General features: G+C 45.0%; 1 protein-coding gene across 1 annotated transcript; it reads left to right on the forward strand.

Annotated features, from left to right (window-relative positions):
* The first annotated feature begins 511 nt into the window (after window positions 1-511).
* LOC142036613 (AF4/FMR2 family member 1-like) lies at window positions 512-22,855 on the forward strand. Its single transcript, XM_075039967.1, has 15 exons — window positions 512-540; window positions 641-695; window positions 827-864; window positions 2,300-2,456; window positions 5,180-6,097; window positions 8,616-8,713; window positions 12,278-12,524; window positions 13,558-13,649; window positions 14,649-14,712; window positions 15,534-15,670; window positions 16,877-16,948; window positions 17,579-17,672; window positions 17,775-17,818; window positions 19,215-19,441; window positions 22,229-22,855. The coding sequence occupies exons 1-15, from the start codon at window positions 512-514 to the stop codon at window positions 22,348-22,350; spliced, it is 2,394 nt and encodes a 797-aa protein (XP_074896068.1). The 3' UTR covers window positions 22,351-22,855.
* Window positions 22,856-24,853: the final 1,998 nt, after the last annotated feature.

Here is a 24,853-nt window from a genome sequence, read left to right on the forward strand (position 1 = left end):
TTCGTATGTTTTCTTGCTATAAAATGTGTTACAGCTTATTTTTCTTATTTGGGCATGAAATAGGAGATAGGCTTGACCTTGGCATTTGCTTACGTCTTGTGTAGGAGACCTCAGCAGCAAAAAAAGAACCCCTGTGGCAGAAGAAATATTCGCAGAGAGAGTGAACATGCACAGCTTCTGGTGCAAAGTTGATGCTTTCTGCCCCTTGGGGAGCCAGTGCAGTCTAGTAGCATGCTAGTCTCTTGCTGTACAAGGATCAGACTTCTTCCACCCTGCCCTGCTGTGTTAGTGTGCTAGGTAACCTTTGTTGGCTGTGTTAGTGTGCTAGGTAACCTTCGTTTAGAATTCCGCTCACGGAACTTTGTCTTTGTTGTCTGTAGATGGCAGCCAAGGATACTGACCTCCATTGCAAAGTGTCCTGAGATCAGTTGGAAAGCACAGTTAAATCCCTAGATTGTGTGTTATCATTTTATCATTCATTCAGGTAATGACAAGGTTTAGCAGATTGAGCATGCTAAATGTTCAAAAAGGATGTGGGAGGTTTGTTTGTTTTGGCAAGTGCAAACTAAGTCTTTCTCAGTGTCTGCTGCTTGAAAATGTGTCTGCCTTGGCTGAGATTTGTCTTCTGGTTGTCTTTCAGAATGCTCCAGGCCGACCTGCAGCTCAGTGATAGTGAAGAGAGTGGTGACGACCAAGTCAGTTTTAGATGTTTTATACACTAGGCACACAGACTTCCCTTTAAATCATCACAACTTGTTGTGTTGTTCCGAGTTCCTTAAGCTAACCTTTCCTCCCCCTCTCCTCTTTGTTTTTGTGAACAAAACAGGTTGTTGAAAAGCCACCTTCTTCACTTGCTCCTCCAAGGTACAGGTTTGTTCCCAAACTACTAGCTAGACCAAATAAGGAGGAAAAACAAAACTAATGGGGTAGAAGATGGGTAAGGGTTCCTGGTTTCTCTTGTAGATACAGGTGTTGGTTTCTAGCTGCCTGAAGCTGCTGTTGAAAATCGCCTTTAGTTGTGTGGAGTTTTACGGAAAGCTCCGATTAGAAAGTAATAATCCAGACATGCTGGATTTTGTCTGTGAACCAGAACTGATTTCCCCAACTGTTCCCTTCTTTTCTCCTCTTCCTCTCCACCAGTGTATATGTAGATCACACTGGATCTAATGGGATTTTCAGTTGTAGTAGTGACAAGTGAGGTGTGAGTCCAGTTTTAGTTTAGAAGGAAGCCCAAAAAAGCCAAGTGGATGAAGAACAGAAAAGGGTTAGGTAGGCTCATGGAGGCTATTTCAGCTCCTACTGATAAGGCAGCTGGCTGTAAGCAGTTCCTGCCATGTGTTGTTAGTCAGAAGCAGTATTCAAGGTAGACTGAAGAGCCACACGCCAGCATTAGAGGAAGAAAGGTGGAGAAGCCCAGAATTTTTCCTATAGGAGAGCACTGACATATGTTTTTGGCTTGATATCTATATTCTTCAAGCACAGGGTAATGGTCTACAAAGTCAGACTGGCAGAAGGGCACGTCAGTTCTTGGTGTGATCTGTGTCTCTGCAAGCTCTTGAAATAGAGTGTTCTCACAGTATCAGTCTGGATAAGCAAGGAGCTTGCCTCCAGATCATACAAATGTGTTGATACTAATGTGGGAAACAGTTTTCAAAGCAAAAAAAAAAAAAAAAATCAACATTTTGTAAGCCCATTTCAAAACAAAAAGAAGGTGTGCATAAAAGTCACAGTTCTCCCTCAGTTCCATCCACTCCCATTGTCAGTGCTAGAGGAAAACACTTTTGAGTAGGGGAGGGTGTTGCAAAAAATGCTACTGATTGACATGACCGTTAATGAAACAGTTACAGCACCTTGACCAAGTAACACAGATGAAGAAGTAAAAACTTAAGGGGGAGAACACAAAAAAGAGAAACCATCCTGGAATGTATGTTTCTGTCTTGTTAGCCTTTATTGGAAATTTTTCCGTTGAGGGTTGGGGCTTTCAGAAAAACACTCGTTAGTTTGGGTTATTTTTTAAACTTCGGTTGGCTAAATGCAGCTTCATACTGGAGCAGTGATGTCCTGCTTACGTATTTGTCCGACTGGGTTGGAGTTGAAGGTTTTATTATTTCCAGAGGTTTTTTATTCCAGTGCTTTATCTTTTGACTATGGCAATGTATTCCTTTGGCCTTCTCCCCTCCCCTCTCAGTGCCAAAACACAGGGTTTCAGTTTTATTTTTGAATCCTGCCATGTCAATATAATAAGTAAGTAACCTTCACCCATGCTGCTTTCTAATTTTATCTCATGGTGGCCTTGCAGTGCCCTACAGTCCCAGCCCAAGAGTGTGGCATCAGCACATTCCAGCAGCCCGGAGTCAGGGAGCACCAGTGACTCAGACAGCTCTTCAGACTCAGAAACGGAGAGCAACTCGAGTGACAGTGAAGCAAACGACCCTCCGAGAGCGTCAGCACCTGAGGTGAATGCCAATAAAATGTAGAGGCTGCTTAACGCAGCCTCTTGCCTCAGACTCTCTGCTGTCTGAATGCATTCAGGACAGGAGACCTGAAATACTGTCATTGTTCAGGTGTCCCCTTGACACCTTTGCTGCATCATCAGGCTTATCTTGCCCTTTGTTTCCCTTCTAGAGTTTGTCAATTAAATAACCCCTAGTAACAGCATAACTAGACGTCTACGTGCCTAACCTTGAAGTGTTGCCCCCTTCTCCTTTGGCATCATTGTCTAGCACTCCTGGAGGAATTAGTGCCTTCACGGGTGAGACACAAGCAAGGTGCAGATGAGAAGCACAGCTTGTCTGGGGTGTTTGGGGCCCATGTCTGCCCGTGCAGCTTTCCTGGGTGCCAAGGCTATGGGTTGCTTCGGGGTGAGACCAGTTTCCTGATACATTAAGAGGAGCCACTGCCTCCCTGCAGCTCCTGTGTGTGAGTGACAGATTCAGCTTCTCCCAGATCACAGCTGAAGTGATGAGACCTGCAGGAAGGGCTGGAATGTGCTTAGACTTGCTTCTGTTGAATTGGGCTCAGATAGTGCTGCACTGGCATTTCTGAGGCTTTTACTGGGAAAAGCAGACAACCAGAACTTAGCGCCTTAAAGTTTCATAATTGAGACCATGCATTTTTTGAAAATCTGCTGCAGAAGTGCTCATGTCCCATGGTTTCAAACAGTTCCTCCAGCTTGCAAAACATTCTTGGGCCAGTGGGAAGTACATAGTTATATCCTGTGGACCACAGCTGATGTAAACCAATCTGCTGCCAGTTTTGAGGTACTCTCACAAAACACAGAAACCGTGTAATTTATTCCCCGCCCCCTCCTCCAGCCCTAGTTTTCCTTTCTTTTACCTTAGAAGCACATGAACAGGGAGAATTTTATGTGCAGAAAACAAGCTTTGAGAAGGTGTATCTTTTCATCTCACATCTACTACACTTCACCCTCTAGCAGTTCAGTTACAGACTTTGCCCTCTGCAATGTGGGTGTCTTTGGAAGGACAGATGTTATACTTCTCCTCTTTTACCAAATCCTGCCTGGTTTGTCCTGAAAATACTAGATTGTAAGATCCTTCTCGCTCTAGTGAAGTCCTAACTATTTGCCATTGACCATTTTATCCTTTTTTATTCAGCAAACTATTCATCCATGGTGCTCAAGGAGTAAGTTAGTGCACATGGCCCATTTGTTTATAGTCAGTTCTTCACATGCAAAAGAACAGACTTTAAGACCTATAGGCAGTAGTTCCTTTATTTATTTTTTTTTAAATTTTTTTTTAAAAAAATCTCTTACTATCCTTTGGTTTTGGAAACCTAATGAAAACCTGTATGATGGTGTAGATCACAAACAAGATAACCGATGGTAGAAGTGCTAGAAAAGGATCAGAGTATGCCACTGTCTGATAGCTACGTACATTATAAACCAAAGTTTACTAAGTCTTTTAGCCATGTTTTTACAGTGTTTGACCAAAAACCAAATGTTCTTCAGTGGCTAGTAAGTTAAAATTCTGATGAAAATAAAGCAGATTTGTGTTATCTGAAAAGCCTAATGGAATTCGTGGTTTAATTTTACTTCCAAACCCATGGTAAAACCAAGCACTGTTTTTTAAACCAGGATTCTAGATGGACTGACTTAAACACAGTTGAAGACATGTCTTATTTATCTGCATGTTCTACAGTGAGTTGAGTCTGGATAGAGAAGAAAATCATGGCAGAAGGGATTCATTAGTCTCGGAAAACATTTCACGTACTGGGCTTTCTCTTTTCGGGGAAGGGTTGTGGCTCTTCTCAGAAGTGAGAGTGGTAACTGGGGAGAATCAGTGAGTGCGGGAGTTTAGCTGTGCTCTGATGGTGCCCAGATAATGAGTTACCCATTTGAGTGGTGTTGCCACATACATGGTGTTTTCAGAATGGGCCCCAGAGAATAATGCCTCAGATTTGCAGCTTCTGTTGTCTCTTTTAGCATTAGTTGGGTTTGCTTTTCTCGTAATTTGTCAGACCGCTGTTAGATTAGGCAGAGCTTGTAGCAACCACGTTATGTTATTTGACCGTGATGCCAGGGGCCTTCAGACTTCAGTCGTTGCTCACGCCTTGCTTGACCCAGAGGGAAGCGAGTGTTGGGTTGTGTAGGCAGAGGACTCAGAAGAGGCCGGACTTGACATGCTAGCCATACAATTTATTTTGGTAAATGGTTTGCTTTTGGCTAAACCACAGGAGCCTGACAGCCTACCTGTCAGACTTCAATGAGATGTGTTAGCTGGCACAGCTGCTCATCTGTTTTGAAAGTAGTGCTGTGTGCAACTAACTTTCCAAAAGTGTTGCGAGGACAGCACCTAATCCATTTCTACACCTGCTGCTTTTTTTATATGTTGTCTGATTGCACAACGGTGTTGGTTAGTGGCAAACCAAGATGAAGCTTTCATGTAGACTGGTCTCTTGCTGAGCAACAGGTAAGGCTAGCAGAGATCCAGGAGTGCTGTGCAATACGTTTGACTGATCCTGTGCGAAGATGAGGTCTGTGTTTCTGAATTGTCAATGTGCACACGCTAAAGCATCACCACTGACACATGGTCTTTCACTTTCAAGCTCTTTTAACATCAAGGGGAAATTTTACTGGGCTCTGGTAAGCCATGCTAGGATGAAAATAGCCCATAAAGGCATCATAAAGTCTTGCATCCTTCCTTTCTCTTTTTGTGTGCAGCCTGACCCACCGACTTCTAATAAGTGGCAGCTTGACAACTGGCTAACCAAGGTGAACCCACCAGCAGTGCCAACAGAGAGTCTCAGCGAAATTGCCCATGGGGATGGATGTGAAGAGGGCAAGGAGCAGGGGCAGGCTGTCAGCAGCAATTCCTCCCACCAGCGTGCCGAGCCGAGGGAGCCTCATCACAAGAGCTCTGGCCGAGCGGCCAGGGCTCCTCAGGACGCTCATCTTCTGACCAAACGCAACTGCCAGAAGTCTCCTGTGCGGGCCGAGGGGCCCTCACCCAGGCAGACTGTGGGCATCAAAGGGCCCAGCAAGGGCCTTGTCCACGAGGGGCCCAAAGGAGGCCTGAAGGTGGAGAGTGACCCTGGTCCTTTTGAGGTCAGAGACCAGTCTTCCAGAGACAAGCCAAAAGTCAAAACGAAAGGGAAGCCAAAATCCAGTGACAGAAAAGACCTGACCCCGGCACTGCAAGAGCCCCCTGAGAACAGAAAGCACAAGAGCTCCCACCAGGCCAATGCCAAACCCTTCTTGGACCCCAAGGTCATGAGAGATGTTTTGCTTGGCAGTGTCCAGGAGCATCTCGCTCTCAGTCCCCTTCCTCAAGGCCAGGGCACAAGCCCCACCAGGACTAGCGGCCACAGGCCTGCCATCGTGGCCAGAGAGGATTTTCACAAGGAGAAACTTCCCTTGCCTATCAGGGGGAAGAAGTTGCTCTCGCCAGTGAGGGACTCCCCTGCCCCTCAGTCCCTCATGGTGAAAATAGATCTCCCTCTGCTGTCAAGAGTCCCCCAGCCCCCTGGGAAAGGCAGTCACCAGAAGAGAGCAGAAGCCAAGGAACCCCCTGGTGCAAGGAAGCAGGACTTGGAGAGAAAAATCACGGATACTCTTGACAAGTCCCTTCAGAAGAGGAAGGTAAGAGGTGGAGGTGGGTTTGTACAAGGACCAAGGTGGTGTTTGAAAAACCCATGCGGAGAGTTCATTTCTGCTCCTAAGTTGGGAGTAGATCCCTTGCGCTCCTCCTTTAAAGGTGTTATCAAACTTCTAAAGGGAATGTGTATCAAAGCCGTTCATAGAGGTTTCTTGTTGGTCACAAATGCCCTGCTGAGCAAATGAAAAGCCTCGTGAGCTAACAAACGCTTTGGTATTTGAAAACATTTTCTGCTGTATTTTCTTGAAATACTAGTTTTCTCAGACAACAAAACCCCAGCCCTCCTATATTGGAGGAGCTTTCAGCAGCAGGCTGTGTCAGCATGTGGTTGGCCAGCCCCCTGGTAGCATTTGTGGGTTTCCCTGGCTTTCAACCAAGCAGAGCTTTGTAGGGCTGTGGTGCCCCCTCCCCCTGCAACCCCTTTAAATGCAGCATGGTATCTGAAGCACCTCCCAGACTGTGCAGTCATCTACACTATCCATTTAATGTCTGTTGTGGGAGAGCATCTTGCCTGCACTTTGTGGGGAGAACTGACACAGGCTGCCCTGGGCTGTGGTTTTTGGTTTTGTCTATGCGTGGACCTTCTGCTGCCTTTAGCCATGCAGCCTTAGGCTGCGTAGCGTAGTCTTTTCCTGTGTGGAGTCATTCATTTCCATGAAACAGTTGTGATTGCTTGCTTACACAAAGAGGAACAAATTCTGCAGGTGTGAATTGTGTTATTACTAGGGATGATGGCAGCAGCCCCATGTTTTTGCTTTTCCATAAATGCAGACTTTTAACTGAACCAGGTTCACCGAGAGTAACAAGTGTCGCTAAACCCTGCTTTGGATCTCAGCGGTTGGCTAAATATGTAGAAAACTTCTTTGGTTTCCCCTGGAGCTGCTGAGGTGCTAGCAGCGATGCTGGTGCTTAAAAGATGCATGTGTCCAGAGTCCTTCAGCTAGAATAGTTGCTTTGCTTTGAATTACAAGACAGCCCTTTATTTAACTGAGATGGTACTTGCTCACAAGTGTTTTTTGGAAAGCTAAGTCCCAAAGGGGGCTGTGAATATACTTCTAGCCAGCTGGTTCAGCTGCACAGGGTTGGTTGCAGGCCTTGTGGTGAATGGGTATTCACTGTGGATATTTCAGTGCCTGTATACCTTCTTGGTCCTCCTCACAGAGCAGGTGGCTTAGCACATGTGGGTGAACAACCTTGGCTCCCGTGTGGGTTGCATTTATTCCTGTCATTTTCTGAACTTCCCATAGTTGTGGGGGAGAATTCAGGAGAGCAGGGAAAGGGTGAAGAAACCGGAGAGACCACAGCAGTCCCCCTCTTGCGGAGCAGTGGAAGAGGGTAAACAGGCAGCAAATCTGTTGCTTCTCCTGTTATCTCAAAGACCCAAAAGAGGAGCTATTTGATATTAGACATGTCTTCCCTTGCAGCCTGAGTGTCTGATTGCAGGAAACCCCTCCTCAGAGCCTTGCTGTCTGCATTATGTCAGCATGCATCAGTGTCCTTGGAGGCTCAGGCTTCGTAACAGCCAGCTAGGTCAGGTACAGCTGTCAGACATCGTTTGCGGCAGTGTGGAGCTCAACTTGAGAAACAGTTTAAGAACTTGATCTAGGTGCTGGAGCCTTGCCCTGAGCACACTGCCAGAGGTCGACTCTGCCGAGCACAATCTACTGAGCTCCATCACAGTGACATAAACCTGCATGTACTCTTGGGAGAGAGACAGAAAGTCCTGGAATGCTTTTGGCTGCCACCAGGCACACTGTGGGTAACACTGACTGATAAGTGCAGTTTCTTTTACATTTTCTTGGCTTGTAGCAAATTATTCTAAAGTTTTTCATTCAGGTGAGCTGATGATTTGCACGCTTTGTATTGTAAGACCTATGGAGTGCAGTTAAAAAGTATTATTTATTACCTCTCCGCCTTAATGGTTCCTGTTCTTCTGGAGGACAATGGCAGTGATTTTAACTGCCTGTTTAAAATTTCAGCTGTATCAGACTCTTCTTCATAAAACCAAAAACCCCTGCACATCTGAGGAATCGGAGGGATCTAACTCTCCTGTGAATGCATTTTTTTCCTTCCCTTTGATAAGGCATACCACAAAACACAATTGCTTGCAGTTCATGACTTTGCCAGGAGGAATCTGAATACATTTCTGCATAATTCGTACTGAGTAGGAAAAAAAAGCCCATCTAGAACAGATGGAATGCTTATTTTCAGCAGTGGAGATGCCTTAATTTTGATTACTATTAGCAACAAGAGGTTTAGCAGTTCCATCCCCATCACTACAAAAGAATTAATCTATCCAAGCAAATGTAGGTAAAATGTCATTTTAGGATACTTGTCAGCGAGCCTGAAATCTATATCCGCTGTGTTTTGGGTTTATGCTTTGTCAGTTCTAATATCTTATCCTTTTCTTTTTTTAACCAGAATCAAACTTAGCTGTATTGGTCTGTACTTTGCACCAACTTTCAAAACGTGAGTGATTTTTTTTTTTTTTCTTCCTGTTAGAGGGAAGTGGAGAAGGAGATTGATAGGAAGAAAATGAAATCAGAAAAAGAAAGAAAATCATTGCAGCCTGCAGCTAACAAAGACTCCAATAAATTGAAGTGAGTGTACAGTGGTGGGATGGCAGACATGCATAAAACTAAGTCTTTTTTTAAAAAGGTTAAGGCGAGGAACTGTATCTCCTGTCCTTATACTTCTGAGTTTGCTTATAACATCGTGTGCCTTCTGAAACTTAATCTGCTGCAATCTGTCTTTACATCCTGGAACCAACCATGTGGCTATGGGAGTGTAATTTATTCGCCTTTTTATTTGTTGCAGATGTGAAGTGATACTTGGGTGTCACTTATCTTCCTCTCCCTTAACGCTGAGGATTATGGTTCTAATCATTCAAGCATAAGCTGACGTTTCCGTGGCTGATCATCCTCCTATACCTGGTTTACACTGCTGCAAAAGCGTTGAATGTTGTGGCATTTGTCCTGATTTCGAACAGTTGAGATGGGAATGAAGACTTCACCATTTTAAACACAAACTTGTCCATCCTGCAGCTTATGTTGCTGCATGCTCTGATCCATATACTACATGTAGCTCAAAGAATCTGTTTATGCTGCAAGAAATTTAATTGCCAGTTGTGCCCGTACTACTTTTCCTTCTAAGCTGGTAGGCAACCATTTGCACTGCTCTCTTTCAGACCAGATGCAGGAAACAAATTTGTGCAAAAAAATTAGACGTTGTTTGAGTTGCAAACAGTGTGGTAGATTGCACGCTGGGATGTAGGAGCCATTTCCCCTTCTCTAAACTACAGTGGTGGTAATCTCTCAGCAGACAATTGCCCAGGTGATCTGGGAGGTGGCAGCTGTTCTGTGGGGAGTAGCATATGCTTGTTCTGCACGATGGCTTAGGTGTTTCAGGGGATGGCAAGAGAACTTGCCATCTGGTTGACAATGTCTCTGCTCATTGCAGGGGGGTTGTACTAGATGATCTTTAAAGGTCCCTTCCAACCAAAACTCTTCTATGACTCTAGGTGAGTAAGACTTGAGAGTTCAAGTATCAATTATTTCTGCTTTCATGAGAAATGGAACTAGCCTTAAAATGCTTTTAAAAAGGGAGTTGGACTAGATGATCTTTAAAGGTCCCTTCTAACCCAAACCATTCAACGATTCTTACGAACTTCTTTTTCTTTGCGCATGTTTTCCTCATTCTGGGTTCTACTGTCATACTTGTTTTGGGGAAGTTCGTGGTCTCACTGCATGGGAAGCAGCAGAAAGCTTTTTAGCAGATTCATAGTACTTCACATGCATTTAAAGCTCTGAGTCTTTGTAAGGTGAGAAGATGATGTGAACGTGTTTTGCACATGGGGAAATTGAGATGCAGACAAATTTGAGTTGCTTGCTCAGGCTCCTGCTGCAAACAGGTGAAATAGCTGAAAGGGTGGCCCCGAAGTCGTGAGTCTCATTCCCATGATTGAGCAATCACGTCCACAGCAGAGCAAGTTCTGGCAGCCTCTTGGGAAAGGATATTGTACTAAATGCAACTGTATGTCCATAAATTTTGACTCGGTGATCATTGCTGTTTTCTTAATCGGACAGGTCCTGATGAAAGAAAAAAGTCAGATGTTAATGCTGATACTCTCTACTCCCTCAGCTGCTTTTGCTGTCATCGGTTACAGACTTTGAACAGCACTTAGCGGCTGGTGCACGCAGTGTCTGTGCTAGGTGGAACTTGTCTTCTCCCAGCTGAGAATGCAGAGGTGAATGTGATGGATATTGCAGAGCTCTGTTTTCTCACCTTGCTGCCATGGGAGGCTGCTGAGCTGGGATGCTCCAGAAGCACGTGGACATGCAGCTCCCCCTTTCTCTAACCAAACCAAGATGCCGCAGTGCCAGTAGGCTTTTTACTTTGACTAGCCCAGATTTGCATAGAGGTGAAATGTGCAAAGCCCAGTCCAGAAAACAGATTTGTATGTATAGGTGGGTAGGGAGCATTTGCGTTCTCCACTAAAATCATCATCTCGTTTTTGTCTTTTTTGTATGTGACCTAATGGGGACGCAACCAGTGTGCCTTTTGAATTGCGGTCTTTCTAGAATTTCAGATGGCCTTTATGGCCAGGAATTTCTCATGTATTCCACTATAGCATTTGCAGTGTTTCTGGTAGATCTGCTGAAACTTACCCCATAATTTGCATACCACTGTACTGCCAGCATTTTGGCTAGGTCTTTGCTAGAGCAAACGCTTCCAAGAGCATGTCTTCAAATGGGCGGTGTTCCTGAGAGGGGAGGCTCCTGTGTCAGTTCTGGGCTATTGCATTCAATTCCTGCTTGATTGTGGCTTGAATTTGAGGTATTGACTTGCATTGGTATGTAGCATTGAGGTTTGTGTCCTGACAATATGAGTAAACTGCTTTTCTGCAGAGAAAACATTGAAGTACTCTGAAAGCACTTAGGCGTTAGGGCTAACATTTAGTTGGGTGAAGGGATATTTCAGCTGTGGTAATAATGGAAGGGCATTACTTCTGTGGTTCATTCCTCCCTTTTTCTCAGTGAAAACGAGCACCCCTTTTAGCCATGTTCTGGCTTTCAGAGTGGGAAGAACAGGATGCGTTTTTGGGGAGAGAGGGCTCTGGATCAGGTCAGGGGATGCCGCTGAGCTCTGCGTCAAACAGTCCTCTCTGGAGCGTCAGCTGTAGTGAAGCTGGGGAGCATGTGTGCAGTGAGTAGGGACTGTGCCACGGGAAAAGTGGGTTGTGGAAGAGGGGAGAGGACTGTCGCACGCACAGCAGAACGAAGCAAGATGTGCAATGTTACACTTCAGTCTTCTCACTGGGTTTAACTTCATTTCCTCCTCTTCTGATAAGGCAGTCCATGAGTTGGGATTCACTGCTCTGTGTTTTCCTGGAAACTTTGAGAAGCTGAATAAAAATGATGTAAATGAGCAGTAGTGAAACAAGGTTTAGAGCTATTTGGTGCTGCTTACAGCTGCCAGAGTTCCCTGGTAATCCTAACTTCAAATGATCAGAAATCTGATGTGCCACCATCCTATTAAATGTGATAGTCTCTGCCATTTAAAAGCACAGCATTTTAAGTCTCTATCACTGGAATCCTCTCAACTTTATAGTGTTGTCTAGTTGAGCTGGTGAGTCCTGGCAAGGGATGACTCAGTTGAATTCTGTCAAAGCACATACAGGATCAAATGTCTAGGTGAGTATCTCTGACCATAGAAGATATCTTCTACCATAATTGGGAAAGAGAGGTAGTGCTGCAGTTCATTTGCCTTGTTGGGTGATTTGTGCCAGGGATTTTAGTTGCTGTGATTGCCTCTCTTACTCTTTCAGTGAAAAGGGGCTGTGTTGGAGGGATGCCTTTTTTTTGCAACATCCTCGTATTCTGGTTGCAAGCATTTACTCCAATGATAAGTCCTGAAGGTTATTCCTACTTGAAAACCAACTTGTTTGTGTGTTGTTGGCGGCTTAAGATGTGTTACCTAATGCCAGTGAAGTCCCTGAAGTTTTGTTTTGCTTTTGTTGGATTCTTTATGTTAACAACTCATTTCACACTTCCAGAGAAATTTAAAGAGAACTGGCACATGATATAACTATGTTTTTAAAAAAATCCCTACCTTATATGTACACCATATTCATCCCAATTGCTGAATTTGCTTCCCATCTCCAGAGCATCAAAAACTTCACTTGAAACCCAGAAGAAAGATCTCCTGCTACCCCCACCACTGCCACCTATGTCTCCTGTACATCCTCCACCAAAGTCAACCAAGATGGCCCAAAAGAGACCCAAAAGTGAGAGCAGCGAGCTGCCTGTCGTGGATAACACTGCCAGGGACGAGAGCAACCACAAGGATCCTTTGTTCTCCAAGCACAAGAAAGTGGAGAGAAATCCCGCTGAGCTCTCAAAGGGCATCAAAGTAGGTATCCATTATAACTGGCAGGATGTTTCCTGCAACCCATGGGTGCTGTGTGATTCTCTTGAGAAACATGCTCTGAGGATATTAAAAAGGAAGGAAGATAAACAAGCCACCAGAGAAAGCTCTTTGAAGCATTTTTACCCCTTTAATGGCTATCTGTGACCTTATGTTGCTAGCTCAAAAGCCTGTGTTGTAACTTCTCTGCTGACTTTCCATCATCTGTTTTAATCTTACCAGTGAAACATAGTGAGAAGGGGTGACCATGTGAAAAACAAAGGCAAGAGAATCGTGTTTATGGTAGTAACTGCTTCTGACTGTAGGCAACTGCAAGTACAATATTGGTGTAAAAATAAGTGTGTTTACAGAAAGAAAGAGTGGATTGCTTAAAAATACGAAACAAGCAACCTGTGGTTTTGACCGTGACCTAGGTATAAGGTTTTATAGCTTGCTTACAAAATTGTTGATGATCCTTGCAGCTGGATCTTTGCATTTTGAGGTTATAAAATTCAATTATATTGCTGCTTACTCATGGCTCTGTGTGTGTGATCTAGGATGTTGCTGTGTGTGTTAAGCTAGACTGTGCATGCTGTATTAGCTGGCTTCTAACTGCTTGCTTTTTCCTGATAATGTAGTTAGTAGTGGAGAATCAGCAATTTCCATGTGGTTAAGCTGGAAATAAGTGTGAATGGATATTACCCCTTCTGCCTTGGCTAGTGGCCATGAAAAACGTGCTGCTTGCAGCCTTACTGCTATTTTAGCCATTGTGCAAGGAAACCTGCTACTTAATTTCTCCATGCTTGGGAGAAGTTTGAATGGTATTAAGCCTTGCTAGCAGTCAGGTAGGATGCCAAGTTTCCATTTCCATTATTGAAAGGGGTACTGGGGAAGAAAGTAAGAAGAGCTGGAGAGCCTGGAGAATAGATTATGCCTGGGACGAATAAACATTTTCTCTTGAAATTTAGGAAAGCCAAGCTTTGGAATTGATTTAGACATCTCTCTAACCAGCTTTATCTCCACTCTGTGTTTTTTTCAGGGATCTCCAGGGGATGTCACAAATCCTTTCCCAGTGCCTTCTTTGCCAAATGGTGCCTCCAAGCCAAGGGGACCTCAACTCACGTTTGAAAAGTAAGTTTTTGTTTTACACCCATCACCTGTACTTTCTGAATACACCAGACAAGGCTGGCCCTGCAGCCACCCAGGCTTCTGCTTCTTGATCACTTCTTTGGGGAGGAAAGAGAGAGAGAGATGTCTGAGACCTGCCCTGTACTGCCTTCTTGTGTCTGGGACTTAGCCCACCCACCACAAAGCAAAGGTCTCATTACAACAGTTCTTGGTTTGAGGGAAGCTACTCTAGAAATTAAGTACTTTTGAACTCTGAGAGGAGGTGTCTTGTGCCTGCCTACAAGTAATGGGTTTTGATTTGTCTGATTCTTGACAAGTGGCAAACTCCTCTGTGACAGGGTGCTGGGCAGGCAACTGACTTTTTCTGAGAGGGTATGACTCTACTTGCTCCTTTTGTTAGCGCACAGGTGGCTGTATGCCATTTCCATGGTGAATAGATTATCCCAATGCGCAGAAATGTGTGCAGTCCAAATTTATCATCATTTATGTGTTGACTGAGACCCAGCTCTGTAGAAGCGTTGCACACCATATCTCTTGTAAGCAGATAACTTGAATGCAAGCTCTTTTGGTCTGAGTGTGTCATACTGCAGAGTTTACTGTATGCTTCAATCAGAAATGTATTGCTGGTATTGTACTTGAGGAATGATAGGGCATCACGTAACTACTATCTTTCCATGGGAGCAAAGAAGTAAACTTGGCCTCATAGTAGCCTAACCTCCAGTGTTTTTTCTACTTAGAAATGTAAGTTTTCAGTGTTATTCTAACATACATTTTTTAAGAAATCAATTCATTTTATCTGTCCATTCAACTGCTATGTATTTCTGAACATGCAGACAACATTCATTTAGTGACTATCATAACTGTAACGTGTGTTTGATAAGGCTGTAACAAGCTTACCAAAACAGGATGTTCGGACTCATAGCATCCTGTAGATAAGAAGGTAAAATTTATCCTACTCTTTTTCTCTGTTTTCTGTTTTTCCTCTTTCTGTCCCCAATTCAGGCAGCATCCGATAGAATACTACATAGAAGTGGCCAAGAGGCTGAAGCACAAAGCTGATGCAATGGTAAGTCATGGCCCTGTGCTAGAAATGTTAACCAGCTCTTGCATTCAGACCTGATACTTGCATGCACGTGAATAAGATTCGCTGGCTAACGTTACTTCCATACTCCCTACATGGAGCATGTTCAAGTCATATGTGGGGAGGCTGTCTTTATTTGCCAAATGTTCAGGCATTTCCCTTTGTTGTAAACACATCTAGAGAATGTGCCTAGAGAATAGGATTCAGAACTGATGTTGTCTGAGGTTAGCAGGCCTGTTTGCTTTGCAGAGCTATCACAAAGTCCTTGGAAGATAGTTTTAAGACAGTTTACTCTGAAACGTCAGGATCCTGTGTTGGTGGACAAGACTTGGAAGTGCCCTTTGCAGATGTAACTAGCTTTCTCCACTATGTGCAGTTTAACAGCATGCATGAATGAACCTATTTTTTTGCTAATTATGGCTCAGTCAGATAATGTACATTTGCTACTTGCCATTTACCTGTGAAAATGAAGTGAGGGAATACTGCAGTGGGAAGGCCCCATCTGCCTCTCCCAAAGCAGGCCCCCAAGATGAGACAATAATATCCAAAAATGTGAAGGTAATAAATTACTTAAGGAAAATGTTGAGCAAGAGGAAGAGATACGAATAGCCAGAGCCCACAAAGCTGATGACTGGGACCACATTAGGGGTTCTGCTGAGAATCCTTTAATTATCACCTGGAGGCCTGACTTGCATCTTTTTCTTTCTTCAAATCCTGCCTAACTAGGGGAAAAAAAGGGAATTCAGGTACACTTGAGAGAAGCAGTTTTTGTCTTAGTCTAAAAATTAGAATTTTCTTCCCAATAGACCGACAAGACTGGAAAGGCCTTTCAGTACCTAGATGCTGCCCTTTCCTTCATTGAGTATGGGATCGCCTTGGAATCGGATGCACCAGCACCAAAATCAGCTTACAGCATATTCAGGGGCACCATAGATCTCCTCAAGTAAGTGGTTTTCAAAGCATGATGGTTAGGCAGCATGTTTGGAGGGGAAGGGTTAGTTGCATTGCTTGTTTGCAACTGTGGCAGCTCTGGATTCCCACCATGGAGCAGAGTTTGGGTTGCTGTACAAGCATCAGACAGACCATCCAGAGGCACCAGAGACAAATCCTTTGAAATGTGTTTCAGCATTGCTTATCAGAAGAAGTAGGCACCATGTCCTCCTCAGCATTTGAGCTTTGCAGTTGAGGTACACCAGAGGACACTGGTTCAGATAATCGAGGACAGGAAGGAGTTTTTACTTTATCCAGAACTGAAGTTGCTTTTGCATGTGAGCTCAATAGTATGTCAGTTAAAAAAAATCAAAGCAACAATCTAGCACGTGGAAGAGCGGTTTGTGCCCCAAAGCTCTTGCAGCTTGATTGAAGGCAGATTTTACTGGTTTCTCCCATGTGTCTTTGTACCAGTGCACTTTATTGGGGTTTCTTTTAGCAACGTTCCCTGTTTAGTTTCACAGCCATAGTAGATGCATGTAGATCGTAGACATTATGACATATGCAGGCAGTGCAATCCAAGGAACCATGTACTGGATAGAAGAGAGACAGGTATCGGTTTATTCATATGGAAATTACAGGTTATGTGAGTTTTCGAGAGCTGATTTGACTTCTGACCTTAGAGCTGAAAGAGCTGTCAGAGTTTTTTTTGTGGTAGACTTCAAACTTTTTAAATGACATTGTTTGCTTTTTGGTCTTGAGGGACTGCATTTCCAAGATGCTACTGTTGCTTTGTTTTCAAAAAGGAGGTTTGCTTATTTGTTCTTTGCCAAAAGAAACATTTCCACTGAGATGTCTGTCTTGTCCAGAAACACTTGAATTAGTGTTGTAGTCAGTGGTGGGGGCACCTCTTCTGGGCCTCAGGCCTGTAGGTGGCCCACGGGGGGCATCTACTTGTAGGGATGTTGCCCATTAATCAGTGTAAGAGGAGAGCGAGTCGCATAAGGGGCCACATCTGTTCCTGCTGCGTGGAAAACAAGGCATTTGGAGACAGTCCTCTGCTCAAGATCATACAAAGCACTTGGTGCCAGGACTAAGAACTCGGGGCAGGTTTCTTGACTTTTGGACCAGTGCTTGAGATAACGGCATGCACTGGTTTTTCATAAACAGTAGGACTTCAGAGCCCTGATGACTGACAAGATTCTGTTTGTTTCCTTAGATTCGCCATGACATTGAAATCCTTTACGGACTCCTCAGCATCTTCACAAGAAAAAATCTTTGCTGTGTTATGGTGCGTAACCGTTGTTCTGCACCTTCATATTCTGTTTTTAGACTTGATAGAGTGAAAGACCCGTTACTTTCAGGGGCAAAAGAATGAGTTAAATGGGAATCAGAGTTCTGCAAGGAAAAAACCCCCACAATATAAAAACCAGAATGAACAGGAACATCTCTAAAGTGAGCTGGGATATCACAAGGGACTACATGTGGAAGGCACAGGCTCTAAAATTTGATCTGCTGGTAACTTGAGAGCACATAAGGGCTCTCACCTAAGGTGAAAGAATGCGATTTGGCTGTCCGTGCTTGAGCTGTGTAACTGAAGCTGTAGTTGAACGTAGCTGAGGCACTTCTGGACAGAGGCTTACTCAGCCTGTGGCACCTATAAGAGGTTGGGCACCTGTTTTATGTAAAAGACCAGACATGGCCCTTCCTTGTTTGGTTGGTTTTTTTGTTGGGTTTTTTTTTCCCCCTTGTGATTTTTTTACAGAGTCTTTCTTTAAGATGAGCAGGAGGAGAAATTCTGAGCTTTCTTGACTTTGCAATACAGCTGATGTGTGCCTGCCTCCATCCCACAAGGCTGATGACTGCTGAGCAGGCAGCGGTGAGCGTGAACACTTACTCTTGGTTGTGTTTCTGTTCACAGCATGCGCTGCCAGTCCATTCTGCACATGGCAATGTTTCGTTACAAAAAAGAGACTGCAATAAAGTATTCCAGGATCCTGAATGACCACTTCAAGGTAGGGCATGCGTATTACTAAGCTGCCAGCTGGCTGGCTGCAGTAGTTACTGATGTTGGCTGAATAGCCCATACCTAACAAGAGTTCTGTTCCTTACTGCAGAGTTCTTCCAGAGTAACACAAGCACCTTCTCCATGTGTTGCAAGGTAAGATTTAAAAAGATGTATGTTGTGATGTGTCTATAAGGGTGTGAGTGAAAATAGTATCCGGAGTATTTGAGTTGCAGGCTGCGTTTGAGTGCCTCCCACTCGCTCTTTCGTACCACCTGAAATCATATTGTTAGGGGGCATGAGTAGGTTTCTGCTCTCTCTTTCCTGTCTTTTCTCATTGGAAAGGTTGGGGTTTTTTTTGTTATGAGGTCCAGAGTTACTGTGTATCAGGCAGAGCAGTTCTCCACCAGAGAAACAGGCCAGAGGAGCAAGGAAGGTAGCATCACTATGCTATTTCAGAGTCCCTGTTGTTGTCATCTTTGTTCTGTTCTGTCGCTCTCATCTAGAGATCGTTTCAGACTTAAGAGGGTACCATCCCCATCTCCCTGGCCACTGTCCAGTAGGATTATGCCTTCAGCCTGTGGTAGCATAACTTTGAGGTGATACTTTAATATTTTTCTCTTTACCTCAGTCACCAATTAAGAAAAAGAAACTAATTTTCTAATTTGTGAGTTATTGAGCATTTTGTCCTTTCTATGTATCTGCAGCAGTGTTGCTGCGTATGTGGCAGCAAAAGTAAAAGGCAAGATGTCCCATAACAGTGTTTGGCCCAATGCCTGGCAGACTGGTGCTGTGTTTTAATGACAATGAGTAAGAGTTTTTCTCTATCCTGTGGTAATTGCATTTGGCAGATAGCTATCCAGCTCCACGTCTGTCCCTTTTAAACTTTGCAGTTGAGAGAAGGTTGTTTGGTCTTCAGTAGTGATGCTGAAATTCCAGTTATTTTTCTGCCACCTTGGACAGCGTAGGTTATTGGGAATTAAATGGTCTCCCAAGAGCAGTGGTGGAAGCTCGCTCATACCAGTGACTGAAATGAGGTTGGTTGAAGTGGTGGGGGTGAAGCGATGTGATGAAGCCAGCCTGTGTCTGGAAGGCGGGCAGCTGACTGCATTTAGCTTCCCTAGGTCTATAAATAAGTGTGTGTAGGCTGACCTGGCTGCTTTGACTAGCTGTCAGAAAGCTCCAGCCTCTGTAGGTGGGGAGCTTCAGCACGCCTGAAATGGAAGTCTTTAGCAAAAAACACTTAGAGAATCTGGTGAAGGCTTGCACAAGGAGGTGTAGATTTTGGAAGGTGGATGGGTGGCCCTTTCTGATGTCTGGTCCCACATTTTCTTTTGTCAAGAGGAGTCCTTAGAGTCGCAAATCAATTCAAAAACCTTGGCCTTGCACTCAGAGGACAATTACCTGTTATGTAGCTGAATGCATCTCAGTTTTTAACACTCTATGCTGCAGGCCTAGATGATACTGGATAGCTCCTGGCATAAGCCAGTCTTGTGGCAAGACTTTCGACTCTGAAATGAAATGTTTGTGGTGGTGTTTCTTTCTCCCGCAGAAGCACAGGCATGCCTTCTCTTTCTCCAATGGCCTCTCCTGCTGGTTCTGTGAGTTCTCAGCCAGGATCGAATGCTAGCAACTGCAGCGGCAACAGCATTGGCTCTTCAGTCACTGTCCCTTATAATATCCCAAGCATCACCTCTTCCTACGTCAACATTACTTCCTATATCCTCTATGCGTATGATATTTGGGAACGGGCTGATGCACTGGTCAGGAAGAATAAGGGTAAGTTTTTGCCCTCTGGCTTTTCTGTCTTATGTGTTGTGTTTATGTGTATGTACTTGCTTAAATCCTAACACTCAGTGTAGCAAACACCATACCTAAAGAACAAAGCAGTAAAAATGTCGAAATAGACAGCTATGGCTTATTGGCAGGTTATTGGCAGAGATACTTGGTGGTGATATAATGATGAGTGTTCCAATTAAAAGGTTGTCTTGGCATCCTCAAATGTCTAAGAGCTAAGGCATGAGGGTATCAAGTGCAGGAAACCAGCCAGCTCGCTCCATGGTAACACAAGAAGCATAAGGGTTTTTTTTTTTCTTTTTGTTTTTCCCTTTGGGGCGCTTAGCTTTTCTGAATTGGTCCGTTTTCTTTAAAAACATCTTTTTGGCCTGTACCCTTGTGTTTCAGTTTGTTTGTCAAACTTCCAGGTATTTTTGTCTTGAAAACGGTGAAGCTGGCTTCTCTCCATAACAGAGAAGCTGAGCAGCACTTCAGTTGGAGTCCTTGCTGGGCATGTGACCAGTATTTGCCAAGCAGCATTTCTAAAATTGCTCCTACTTTTTTTTATTTTACAGTTTTGTAGTTAAAAATGTTGTGTTGTCCTGTGGTACAAGCAGTGGTGGATAAGCAAAAGCCCTAGAGCAGATGCAGTTCAGTCTGTAACCTGCCATCCCATGTGGCATTTGCAGTGTCATTTTCCGTAAAACACAAAGTTTTGTGAGCTACTGTGGGCAAAGGGAAGTTTTGCCATGATCTGTTGGCAAACTTGCGACAGAAAATAAACACGATGTGCCTGGCTGAATTGTTGGAAGGCTGTAAAAATAGTCACACTAATGAGGCAGTTGCTGAAATTCAAAAGGCTTTGCAAGTCACCTTTGAATAAAGTAACGCCAGTTGTTGGCTGTCCTCTGAGCAAATCTGTGCTCACAGCAGCAATTCATGTGTAGTATTTTGGATTCTAGCCTCTAAAGGCTGAGAAAAGACTGTCACATAGAAGGAGCAGTGGATGCTGCTGGTAAGCCAGAGGAATGAGTCCTGGAGGAAAACCTGTGGGAGGGCAGCCTGAGCACAATCTTGCATCAATCAAGACTAAATTCAGAACCTGCTATGTGTTGCTGTTTTGATGTAGGGGAATGATGACCGGGGTAGTAAATACTCCTTAGGGAGTAGATCTGTGCAGAAGAGTAAATACTCATGTAGGCTTAGCAGTTGTTGTCACTGTTCAGGATGGTGGAGGAATTTCAGAACTGGAACTTGTTGATATTCAGTGTAATGTACAGATGCTAAGAGGTGCGGAGAGTGAGTACCTAAAACTAAAAAAAAGGCCATATCCTTGATTCTTTTGTGCAATTCATAGGGCATAAGAAGAGGAAAGAGCAGTGGCCTTCAGTTATCGAGTTCTCTTAAACAGGGAAGTCATAAGTTAGTGGGAAGCAGTTAGTTCTAACTATGTCCAAGTCACTTGTGCAGAGCTGAAGTGCTTTCTGGCGGGTCCGCAACCAGTTGCTTCCAGCACAGGACCCAGCTCCTCACTGTAATGCAGAGTAGCACCGTGGATCATGAGGCTGTAAGAGGTTGTCTTCAGCCTCTGATTTCCCACAGCAAGGACAAGCTGAGGTTGCACGTGTGCATGTGAAGTCACTCTCCTTTCACAAAGTACTGTGGTCCCAGATCAGATTATCTTCTGGTTGCCCAGGCAGGGTGTTCAGACTCCTTGTCCCTGCTTACAGCTCTTCTGTTTCCTGTGGAGGGAATGGATACCCATTTTGTACACAAAAGGAGGGAAATCAGGGGAAATGTGTTCTCTGCTTCTGAATTGGAAAGTATTAGAATGAAAGTGTTGTGCTCTCTGCTGCTGAAGAGTTCCTTGCACAGCCAAGCAGAAATCTTCAGCCTCCAGGTTCAATCTTTGTGTGTAAATAAGGAGAGCTGAGAACGGGCGGTTTCTGAAAAGGTACCTGGCAACACGATCAAGGCTGGAGGGACCGAGGGACTGGGACGAGCCCATGTCCCTAGAAGGCAGGTCATGCAGGAATATCTTGGAAAGGTGACTGGAAAGGAATAGGTGTGATAATTTCCTGTAACTCACTGTCACCCGCACAGATGATTGCCAGCACAGAGCAGGGCATGCAGCCTGCCGGCATCTCCCAGCAGATTCAGATATGCTGCAAGAGCCTTCTCCTGCCCATGTGGGAGGAGGAGCGTGGTGCCTCAAGCTGGTGGCAGGGTAGGAGGACTCTGTGAAATCTGCCTGACATGCCCAGCTAAAGGCAACCCAAATCTGAGCTGTATAGCCTGGCAAGCTCTATAAATTTTTAAACCTGTTCAGTTGAGAAATCATGATGTCTCCAAGGTTTGAGGATGGATGAAGGAAAGGGACCAGTCTGATGACGGCTGTGTGTGCTTCCCGGCATCACTCAGAAAGACACTCAAATTTGGCCTGTTTAAAATCTGGGGGAAGCACACAGCAGTAACTGGGGTATGAACACCCAAACTTTTGCCCACCTACCATGGAGTCTCGATGTCCTTTTAAAGCCAGCACCTGGGGAGGCGGTTCAGTGTGTGTAGGCGTGTGTGAGTGTGATTTTCCTCTTGCGTGCTGTGCCTCGTGCACTTATTACATTTCCCAGCCTTCTACTATTGCTGACCTCTCTGCATGAACAATGTTTAATGGGACTTGCCAACTGTCAGTGTGCTGCTGTTGTCGCTCCTCACTGCCCCCTAGCCTGTCGGATGTGCCTGTTTTGTGAAACCAACCAAATGTTTTCTTTCTCCCTCCCCTTTTTCCAGAGTTTTTTGCTGAACTCAGCACAGCGACGTGCACTCTGGCACTGAACAGTAGCATGACCGAACTGGTACACTACGCTAGACAGGGTTTACAGTGGCTGAGACTGGAAACAAATACGCCTTAACTGGTGCTCAAGGTGGTCAAATACCTTGAACTTTTTTGCACTTTTGAAGCCTCAGAAACAGTCTAACTTGTTGAATCATTGGATACAAAGCACCTGCAAGGGAAAATAAATCAAGGTGGAAGGGATCTGGTTACACTGGAAAAACTTTGAACTGCATTTTTAGGGTAGCGCTTTGCTGCCTTGAAAAAGAAGAGATGGAGGAAAGCCTCGGCGTTGATGGCACCTTCCTTTCAAACAATGAAGTGCAATGAATTGCCTGAATGGCCTAATGTATTGATGGTCTATAAACATTTCTATTACGAATAACCAGCAGGACAATAATCACACATGAAGAAGTGCCGACAAGAAGGAAATCTGCCTCCAGAGGTTATTATGCAACATCCCACAGTCTGCAACAGTTGTGTGCCCAGAAGACATGTCAGAGAAATGTTTTTCCAAGCATGGATGCAATCTTTGGTGTCTTTGTTCCTCAGATGGCAAGTAGCAACAACCTCATCAGCACCGAAAAGCGTTATGTTACAATAAAAACAGCCAAGTGGTCTGCCTTGCCTGCTTTCCAACCCCACCCTCTTGCATTTCTCAGCCAGCTGCTGTCCTGAGAAGCGGGGGAAGCCACTGCCTTCAGTGCTGCAAGTTCACTTTTTAAGTCGTCGCTGCTTTGGTCCTCCTCCTTGCCATGCACTCACGCACACAGAAGCCCTTAGCACTCGAACTGTATTACTTAGGGTCTTGCTCGGTTTAAGCCTTGTAAGCCAGAAACAGTTGGGGTGGCAAAATGACCAGGCGTGGTTGGAAACAGCTCTGCCTTTCTTCTGTGGTGGAGGGATGTCACTCACACTGAGGACTCCTTGACTGGTTGCTTTTTGTCATTCCGATGGGTGGGGGTGGACAGCTGTACTGGGTCACTCGGATTGCTTGGGCATGGTTCTGAGTCTGAGAGCTTACATGGGGAGGAATCACTTCTGTTTAAGGAGGGACTAAGTGGCTGAATGTGGAACATAAGACAAATTTTGCATTTGGGTATTTGCCTGCAACCGTTGCTGGTCTCAGTGAATATCTAAGAGCAGGATTTGGTACCAAAGTAGGGCATCCTTCATGGGGGAGGTGACTTGTGCTTTTTCTCAGCCAAACTACAGGATGGGCCCAGCAACTTAGAAATCTGTCAAGAGAACACAAAAGGGATAATTAACTGTTTGCAAGCATTTTTTCCTTGTCAGGAGCTGCAGTTTTGAAATTGCAATTTTGCAGGTGACAGTAACAGTGAAGGCAGCATCCATGGCATTAGTGTATGCAGTAAGATGACACCCTTCTCTACCCAAAGATTTCCTGTTGCATGACAGCAGCGTCCTGCCGTCCTCATATCTAATAGTGTGCCTTAGCCCTCTGGTCCCCTCTCGCATCCCTCGCCCTATCTCTGACAAACCCGTGGGAGTGGCAAAGAGAAGGATGGTATCCCAAAATACTTGTGCTTACAGGAAAGAATTAGCTCCCTTTTCCACATAATTTCAGGATGGAGGAACAGGTCTGCATGCATGTAGCATGTAAAGTACCTTCTTGTGGTTTTGAGGCTTCCGAAAATGGACAGTAAATAAATATCAACAAAAGGTCTGCATTTCCAGAAGTAGTTTCTGTAGAAATGAGCCCTGCCACAAGGAAGCCTGGAGTCCTCTTGCCTCTGGGAGGAGCTGGCAGGAGTGTGCTGTGGTCCTGCCCTTGTCCTGAGCACAAGGGAGCTCTCCTCTTGTCTCCCCTGGCAGCGCAGGACTGCCGGGATCATGGCCGGGTCTTCCTGCAGCTTCAAGAGGCTGTCCTTTTACGTTCACTTTATCAAAAGCCTTAGTGCATTTCAGGGATAAGTTGTCCTAACCAATGGAAGGAAGGTCCATGTCCCCCCCCTCCCCATTTTCCTTATCAAACTTCACTTGTACTCCTCCTCCCTGGAGGAGCAACTGCTCTGAATAAGCCAGGGACAGAGAGAGGCTCAGTGTTAACTGTTTTGTTCTCAGGAAGCGCAGCGATGGCCAGCCGGCCCGAAGGCTTGACGTGCACTTTGGAGCTTGATTCCATACTAGTGGGACGATGCCTTCTTCTGACTTTGTCTTCAAACAAAGCTGTTTTTAGGATCACCAGCTGAGGAGGAGGAAGGCAGGTAGTAAGCTTTATTGAACCTGAAAACCGCTGTGGGAGTCTGTAAGAACGATAGCAAAGTCTTAGGGGGAAGCATAAGGTGAAGCAGGGACACGGGTACCCCTGGTACTTCATTTCGCATACACCCATCTCCCTCCCTGCTGCCAGGCCAGGTTCCTGTCGGAGAGCCGCTTGCTCATGGCTTGCCAGCCCCGGGGCAACTGCCTGCCACAACCTGCGAGGCAGGGTGTGCGGCTGCCCCGCTCCTGCATCCAGCTTGGTGCAGCCCATGGGTGCACCAGGTCCTGTCCTCGCCTGCTCTTTGGGCACTCTACTGCCCAGAGAGTGATAATCTGTTGTCCTGCTCCTAGGAAAG

Source organism: Buteo buteo, chromosome 1 (assembly GCF_964188355.1).
Source record: "Buteo buteo chromosome 1, bButBut1.hap1.1, whole genome shotgun sequence".
Lineage (NCBI taxonomy): Eukaryota > Metazoa > Chordata > Aves > Accipitriformes > Accipitridae > Buteo > Buteo buteo.